General features: G+C 43.8%; 1 protein-coding gene across 1 annotated transcript; it reads left to right on the top strand.

Annotated features, from left to right (window-relative positions):
* The first annotated feature begins 803 nt into the window (after positions 1-803).
* On the top strand, positions 804-5,748 carry LOC111960517 (delta-like protein C). The gene is made up of 9 exons (XM_023982537.2): positions 804-1,105; positions 1,205-1,444; positions 2,009-2,069; positions 2,304-2,561; positions 2,956-3,317; positions 3,418-3,634; positions 4,215-4,917; positions 5,189-5,306; positions 5,433-5,748. Exons 1-9 carry the CDS (start codon positions 1,055-1,057, stop codon positions 5,436-5,438), a joined length of 2,016 nt encoding a protein of 671 aa, XP_023838305.1. The 5' UTR covers positions 804-1,054; the 3' UTR covers positions 5,439-5,748.
* Positions 5,749-8,714: the final 2,966 nt, after the last annotated feature.

Below are 8,714 nucleotides of genomic sequence, written 5' to 3'. Positions count from 1 at the left end.
CATGACCCCCCCCCCCCCCCCCCCCTTCATACAAAAGCAATTATCTGACATTTCCAGTGTTACCCCTCCGAATCTTTCGATGACACAATAAAATATCTCGCTCCGAAGTCTGCCGGTTTGAGGCCTCACACGCGTCAGAACAATTACAATTCTGGGGCTGAATTAAAGTGGTGTGCGCGAAGCCCCCTCCTCCCCTCCACCGTACACGGCCATTGTCCTCCCTCCCAGGAGAAAAGGATGAAAACATCCATGAAGACTAGGGTGGCACGCGGCACGCGGAAGGAAACAAAAAGAGGAGAAAAGTAACCACTGCTTAATAGAAGTAAAGTCACTGGGGATTTTTCATGGCCAATCACATTATGACCCTATCACGCTTACACAGCAAACCTACATTTCGCCATCGATAAAGTGTATTCAACATTGCATGAATCCAGTCCTTTAATTTACTACGTCTTGAAATTAATGTCTAATCATAGATCAAAATATGTTTGTTTTTTAAATCACACGAGTTTAGGTTAGGTCTCTTCGCAATCAAGGTGCGCAGTTCTTTCAACGTGTATATATAGCCTATTTCTTCACATTTTCGTTCAGGTATGTGGCTGAATTATCCATAGAGCCTTAAACTTTGCATTTCGTTATATTACCCTATCCAATTTGGTGACACAGAATCAAAGCACATCGTAAACAGTCCCCAAATTGCATCCAAGTCTGCACAGCCTTTGACACACTCCCCTCATTCGCGCCCACTTCCTCCCCCCTCTGATGCTGGAAGGCGGTATAAAATCCCTGGTGCACGTTCCACTTCACGTAACTAAAGGTAGAAGTCCAGAGTGCAACTGCTCCGCAGAGCAAAGGGATTTTATTTTCGTTGTGAGCTCCATTTCTATTAAGAATTGTCTGAAGACTAAAAAAATCTGACGAAGTGCGCTCTATTTTTACATTTCGCACATGATATTTTTCTCTTTTTTTTGGGATACAATACATTTCTCCTCTATATTGGATATCTGGCGCTGTCTGCTAAACTTTCATAGCAGACGAAGAAACACTTCCCAGAATGGCTCATTTGTTATTAACGTGTTTTTTGGCGTTGATATCAACGCAACTGGTGAGTACACATACAAGATTCATAGAGTTATGTTATGAGTTGGTAACCTGTGCAGTCGCGCCTTTTACGCACTGATATGTACTTATTTTTTTCCTGTAGGTCGAGTCGTCCGGTGTGTTTGAGTTGAAAGTACACTCCTTTAGTAGTACCCGTAGTGTCTGCAAACGGTCTAGGGACTGCCAAATATTCTTCCGAGTCTGCCTTAAACATTCCCAAAATGTCATCTCACCTGAGCCCCCCTGCACTTACGGCATGGGACTGACCGAAATCTTCAGTGCCGACCCGAGCTCCATCTCCAGTAGCGCACCCATCAGAGTGCCTTTCCATTTCAAGTGGCCGGTGAGTAGCCTACAGTACACATACTCAATATACCATAGAGCTGATGGGAAATTAAAGGTCCAATGCAGCCGTTTTTGTCTCAATATCAAATCCTTTCTGGGTAACAATTAAGTGCCTTACTGTGATTGTTTTCAAATAAATGGTCAAGAAGAAACAAAAATGAGAGCAATTTCGCATGTGATAATTTTGCTAGGACTGACTGGGAGTGCGGAACTCTCTTATTTGTCTATTAACTAATGTACCACCTGGTGTGATGTCATCAGGCAGGCCAAAACTCCATCTCACCGAAACAGGCTGAAATTTCAGGCAGTCTTTACAAACACCCCTTACACTAAAATGGCATTATCATCATTTTCACAATGTCACTGTATTATGGAAATATATTTAAAACGCAGAGAAATCACGTTTTTTTACAGCACTGTGTCTTTAATGGTTAATGCCTGGTGGTACATTTCATAGATTGGGTAATGGCATGAAGCTTTTCATGAAGAGTTTACACTTTAAATAATCTCGCCTTTTACAGCTTTTTGACAAAGTATATATATTTTCCTGTGTGGATTGTAGGGCACATTCTCGCTCATTGTTGAAGCCTGGAACGCAGAGTCCTCCGACGGCCAGTCCACGGGTAGGTAGCCTTCAGTGCACACTCCCTCTAGGGGGCGGAAAGTGGCTTTGATATTCCTCTAACAGTCATTCCCAGCACAAGCGTTTGAGTATCAACACGTTTTACGTATTTGCAAAAATTCGGTAATATTTGATTACACAATTCATATAGATTTTTTAAAGCGATTACCTCACAAGATTGGATTTTAGGAATGTATTTTATTTTACGTCTGCTCAATGTCTCTCTCTTTAATAGAAAACCAGAATAACTTGATCAGCCGCTTGGCCACCCGTAGAAGACTAGACATTGGCGAAGATTGGTCACAGGATGTGCATTTTGAAGAGCAAAGTGAACTTCGTTTTTCTTACCACGTTGTCTGTGATGAACACTACCACGGTGACAGCTGCTCAGACTACTGCCGTCCCCGTAACGACCCATTCGGACACTACACTTGTGATGCCGCGGGCACCAGAATGTGCCTGTCGGGTTGGAAAGGAGAATACTGCTCAGAACGTAAGTGTACAGAAGGACTACAACGTTTTTTAAATGATAAGGCCAAATCTTTTTTTAAGGTTGTTATTCAGAATTCTCGAAATAGTTAATTCAGACATTTCAACGACATATTCTGTTAAATAAAAATAGCTTCTGTCTATTCAAATATAGAATTTGCGTCCTTTGTTCGGGCCAACAATGGGAGCTGAGTGTATGGTTTAACAGGGACACGCGTTGGAACTTAATGTGCGCTCCCTTGCGTGAACAAATATGGCATGTGTTCCTTTTGTGTGCGTACCAGCTGCTTAGTTTAGTKCTTAACAAATACTTGATGTGTCTGAGCTCAGTGAAGGGGTGGTTGTTTTATGATTAGAAAGGGGAACACTCATTCAAATTTTCCCCCCTATCTCTAAAGCCATCTGCTGGTCAGGCTGTAGTGAGAAGCATGGTTATTGTGAGGCCCCTGGCGAGTGCAAGTGCCGCCTTGGGTGGCAGGGACCCCTCTGCGATGAGTGCGTCCGCTATCCTGGCTGCTTGCATGGCACCTGCGGCCAGCCGTGGCAGTGCGACTGTAAAGAGGGCTGGGGAGGACTGTTCTGCAACCAGGACCTCAACTACTGCACCAACCACAAGCCCTGCATGAACGATGCTCCCTGCACCAACACAGGCCAGGGCAGCTACACCTGTACCTGCAGGCCGGGCTTCAGTGGCAACAATTGTGAGATCGAAACCAACGAGTGTGACAGCAACCCCTGCAAGAACGGAGGCAGCTGCAATGTAAGTTCTATGTTGCATTTATATCTCAGGATTAAATGCTGCTATTCACAGTACAAGTCTTTAATTGTCCAATATGAAACGCAACCTTTTAAATTACCAGGATCGGGAGAATGACTACACCTGCACCTGCCCCCAAGGCTTCTACGGGAAGAACTGTGAGATCAGTGCGATGACCTGTGCCGACGGGCCCTGCTTCAACGGTGGCACCTGCATGGAGCAGGTGACCGGTGGTTACTCCTGCCGCTGTCCTTCCGGCTACATGGGTTCCAACTGCGAGAAGAAGATTGACCGCTGCAGCAACAAACCCTGTGCTAACGGTAAAGCATCCCCCTAACAGCACAACCACTGTCTTGGTGAGGGAAACCTACCAGGACTTCTGATTGTTATGTTGGAGCCGCTCACAAACTCTTATCTGTCCGCCTAACAGCAAAACTCAACCGACTGTGCTGCGGACACATTTGGCAGTTACCATCATGGGTTTTTAGAAATGGTTTTCTTCTTGTCACGTAAATTCAGTTTTGTTTTGACATGCCTAAAATGTAAAAAAAATGCAGCATAGGCACGGTACAACAGACACTTGGGTCTTGGCTCAGACTGATATAAGGGGTGAGATATAGCTGTCATTATGAGGTGGAAAAAACTAGTCTTAGAATGTTGTAGGCTATTTTGTACCCCCTGGGTCCTCATTAGCTACACTGTAACTCTACATCATGTGGGAATGAGCACAAGCTTATCTGTAATTGGCTAAATTCCTGTTGGTGTAGGAAGAAAATATACACAGTATATATTTGCCTTCCATAAGAAGCTTTGCCACTCATACCTGCACTTCAAGTTTTGATAAACATGTTGAGTGTGCAGTGATTTGAACCCCCCCTCGTCTGTCTATCTCTGTGATAGGTGGCCAGTGCCTGGATCTGGGCCACAGCCTGATGTGCCGTTGTCGTCCTGGCTTCACTGGGCCGCGCTGCGAGATCAACATCGATGACTGCGCCCGCAACCCCTGCCACAACGCCGGGACCTGCGTGGACGGCGTCAACGACTTTACCTGCACCTGCACCCTGGGCTTCACCAGGAAGGACTGCAGCGTCCGCGCCGATGCCTGCTCCGTCTTCCCCTGCCAGAATGGAGGCACCTGCTACACACACTTCACCGGACCTGTGTGCCAGTGCCCGGCCGGCTTCATGGGCTCCCGATGCGAGTTTAGCCTCAAACCCACCGCCAAGCCCAAGGCAGACGGCTTGCCCGCAGTCCTGGTTGTCTCCTTCGCCCTGGGCCTGGTCACCCTCACCCTGGTGGTGTGTGCTGCCATCGTGGTCCTAAGCCAGATAAGGCGTGGGCGGAAGGCCATGGCGTCTTCTGTCCGTAACGACCTGGAGACGGTCAACAACCGGCCCATAGGTGGTTCCAACCCCTTGTCCAGCCTCCGAGAGAAGGAAGCCTTCCTCATCCCTGGCGGCCATTACAAGGTGTCCAATAAGGACGCAGCGCTGACCTCGGGCCCCGCAGACAAAAACGGAGACAAGGCGGCCTACAAGCAGAAGATGGTTGACTACAACTTGGCCAAGGAGGAGGACCGTCATGCCAAGAACAAATTTGACCAGTAAGTATGCCTCGTCAAACTCAAACGGCGTTGTGCCAATGAAGCAGAGAGTGCGTGATCACCAGTGCCCTAGAGTTTGGATTGCTTGTATTGAACCCAGCAAGATGTTACAACTTGATCTCTCACTGTGTGACGCTCAGGCTTTATCAGATTTTTGAAACCCTCAACTTTGTATTGGAGATCATGGGGATCCACTGTTTTTGCTGTTGTGTGATTCCATTGCACCTATGGAACCTGACCTCCTTTTCCTCCCTCTATCTCTTTTCAACAGGAAATCAGAGGGCAGCATAATGGTTCCACCAATGAGCTTCCCTAAAGAAGGCTTGTACCACCCAGTCTTCATCATCCAGACAGAACAGCAAGCTGAACAGTGTGTCTTTGCTACTGAGGTAAGCAGCTCCTCCCATTCAAACGGGTTATTATTAAGAGTTTAGGAAGGAAGTTATTGTCAACTAACTCGTTCAAGATTTGTTTGGTAACTTTCTCCCTCTCTCTATAATTTTCCCACCTTTTAGGTTTAACACAGTATTCTGACACCAAGAGTACTGTGACCAACAAGGGCTTTGCCTGATCATGTTTACAATCTTTCAAAGACAATTCAAAGAATTGAAGAGGATATATTAAATCAACATGTATTATTTAATATTTATTCATGCTGCTCATTAAAAACTTTTTGACAACATTGACAATTTTGGATACAATACGTGAAAAGTGGGGGTGGAGAGTAGAAAGAATGTTCCGGCATAATTTGCACTACATTTTTAAATCTAATATAATTTGCTTTGTGTTAAATTTTAACAAAAAGAAAACTTTCTTCGGAAGAGTGCCAAGGATTCACCAATCACAGAGAAGCAGGACCTTTTTCTCTTCTGATGCCTTATCGAAAAGAAAACGACATCTCAAATAATCTAGAGGGGCCTTTTTTTTTACAATGAATAAGATATCACTGCAATCCACTTGAGAATCAAAATGAACAGCAAGGACATTTTCGTGGCCTATTTGGCTTAGTTTTTTTTGGTGTCAAGGTGAGAAACAATGTTGAAGCTATCAAAGAACTGAAGATGAAGATTTACTGAAAGCTTAGATGGACAGTTGTCTATAAATATCTGTGAGTTTGTAGTGGCCGTATGTCATATCTAGGCCTTCTGGTCCCTAAACTGGACTCCCTTTCCCTATGGAAATAAATCACCAATGTGCCCTATCTTTCAGAGCATTACATGTACAGTATACTTAGGAAACTCAATCTTATCAAGTGCCTGATCTTTAAATGATGCTATGGCTTAAGGAAAAATGGTACTGATCTTACACACTGACATTTTGTATGTGTTCTTTTATGTGTTTGTTTGATGCTGTACATGTTTTTCAGTCTCTTTCGGAGTATATCTTTTACAAACACACCAGAAAGTCTTATTTGAACCAGTTGAAAGTCGAAGTACATGTAATTTGTACAGTTTGATTTTCTCAATGCCTTTCAATTTACAGCTTCCATGTTGCCAAACACCCAGTGCTTTTATGGCATTCCCTTGACTTGAATGAAGTGCTTTGTGCATAAAGTCTGCTTCCCCGATGACAAAATATCCTCTTTTTGTTTTTAACCGACAGTTCTGGATCTTTAAAAATATGTATATTTTTTAGAGTGAAGGACTCAAAAGAGAGGTTGTTCTTTTTAATTTGAAACCAAATAGATTTTTTTATTTTTATATTTGTGTTATTGTCCTCTTTAATTTAACAATGCAATGTGTACATAACCATGAGATATTCTTTCTATTTAATTTTTTTGTACATCATTTGTATTTATGAAGAGAATTGTATATATGTCTATGTTATGTGACTATTGTCACAAAGTCCCCAAAAATATATTTTTTTCATAATAAATCAGAGAAAACAGTAATTCATGTGTTGTCTGTCTTCCACTGGGAGTTGGGGTCTTTTGGGCTGCTCGCTTGATGTTTATGGTAAGTAGATGGGACATGGGGCTCAAGTCGATGGGGCCCATTTACTTTTGTTGCTGTGCCCCCTGAACCCTCCTAGATAGCAGGGGTTGGCCTATCATAGAAAGGGAATCACGTGGATGACACTAGCTAGCAGATTATTGCCTAGGAGGAGGCTGCGGTGCTGTTTGGAGATACATCATCTAGGGATTCATGTGCCAGGCTAGAAAAGGGAGATCCTACAGGGTGTTTTCTCTAAAGCCTGGGGCGTAGTTCCCACAGCATACATTATCTGGCTCTAAAGACCAGCTCTAATCCATCTCACTGATGCCTGTATATATATGCTAATTCTCTATCACTTTCTCCACCCCCCCTTCAATGAGACCCTGTATTGTGCAAAATAGATTCAAGGAGAAGCGTATGTTAACAAATCTGCACCACTGCTCCTAGTGTCGTGTGACCACATCTGCTGACCGCTCATGAGATCAGATTTCTAACATCAGTTCTGAAATCAGTTTAATTTTCTGTATTTTACTCAAGCAATAAGCTTCATGAGAAACTGAAATGGAGTGTTCCTGTGTTGGAGGAAGATCCGTTGAGAATAACCTGCCTCTCAAGTACCACCTCCCCCCTCTTTCAGAAAAAAGTGATGGTTAGGGAGAAGAAATTGTATAAATGGGGGGAGGGGAGCACTTCTGCAAAGAGGCCCCCCCATGGGGAGCATGGCCATGTGGGCTGGGTCCCACTCAGCACCTGACCCTGTGGGCCCCTATCCTACCCCTACTCTGTCTGGTTCTGCTAGCCTCCATGTGCCAGCCCAAACATCCAAACCAGGATGCTAAGCTACGGTAGTTCATGCTAGTCCACCACACTGAACCTTATACTTGGGGGATACATCCCCATTGTCCATGCTGTTTATCAAATGTGAAGGATCTCAACCCACTGGGAACAAACTGGTTGAATCAACGTAATATGTCAACCTATTGTGATGTGGAATCTGTGTGGAAAATACATAGAATTTGAAAAAAGTCATCAAAATAAACTGTTTTCAGAGTGAAATTTCAACCTCAGGATTATGTCAGTGTAACCAATTTTCAATATAGACAAACCTTGTATAAAATATGTTGAATTTGTACCTTTGAAACAACGTCAGATCTTCAACGTTCCACATTTTGTTACTTTACAGCCTTATTCTAAAATTGATTTTATTTTTTAATCATCAATTTACACACAATACCCCATAATGCAAAAGCAAAAACAGGTTTGTAGAAATCTTTGCAAATGTATTAAAAATGTAAAACAGAAACACCTTATTTGCATAAGTATTCAGACCCTTTGCTATGAGACTGGAAATTGAGCTCAGGTGCATCCTGTTTACAATGATCATCCTTGAGACGTTTCTACAACTTGATTGGAGTCCACCTGTGGTAAATTCAATTGATTGGACATGATTTGGAAAAGTACACACCTGTCTATATAAGTTCCCACAGTTGACAGTGAATGTCAGAGCAAAAACAAAGCCATGAGGTCGAAGGAATTGTCTGTAGTGCTCTGAGACAGGATTGTGTCGAGGTACAGATCTGGGGAAGGGTAGCAAAACATTTCTGCAGCACCGAAGGTCCCCAAGAACACAGTGGCCTCCATCATTCTTAAACGGAAGAAGTTTGGAACCACAAAGACTCTTCCTAGAGCTGGCCTCCAGGCCAAACTGAGCAATCAGGAGAGAAGGGCCTCGGTCAGGGAGGTGACCAAGAACCCAATGGTCACTCTGACAGAGCTACAAAGTTCCTCTGTGGAGATGGGAGAACTTTCCAGAAGGACAACCATCTCTGCAGCACTCCACCAATCAGGCCATTATGGTAGAGT

This window comes from Salvelinus sp. IW2-2015, linkage group LG4p (assembly GCF_002910315.2).
Source record: "Salvelinus sp. IW2-2015 linkage group LG4p, ASM291031v2, whole genome shotgun sequence".
NCBI lineage: Eukaryota > Metazoa > Chordata > Actinopteri > Salmoniformes > Salmonidae > Salvelinus > Salvelinus sp. IW2-2015.
This window is presented reverse-complemented; position numbering and strand designations above follow the sequence as displayed.

Excerpts from the sequence above, each read along its gene's own strand:
- LOC111960517 (XM_023982537.2), top strand. The coding sequence starts at position 1,055 with ATGGCTCATTTGTTATTAACGTGTTTTTTGGCGTTGATATCAACGCAA. Across the intron at positions 1,445-2,008 it reads CTTTCCATTTCAAGTGGCCG|GGCACATTCTCGCTCATTGT; the intron begins GTGAGTAGCCTA and ends TGTGGATTGTAG. Across the intron at positions 4,918-5,188 it reads GCCAAGAACAAATTTGACCA|GAAATCAGAGGGCAGCATAA; the intron begins GTAAGTATGCCT and ends TCTTTTCAACAG.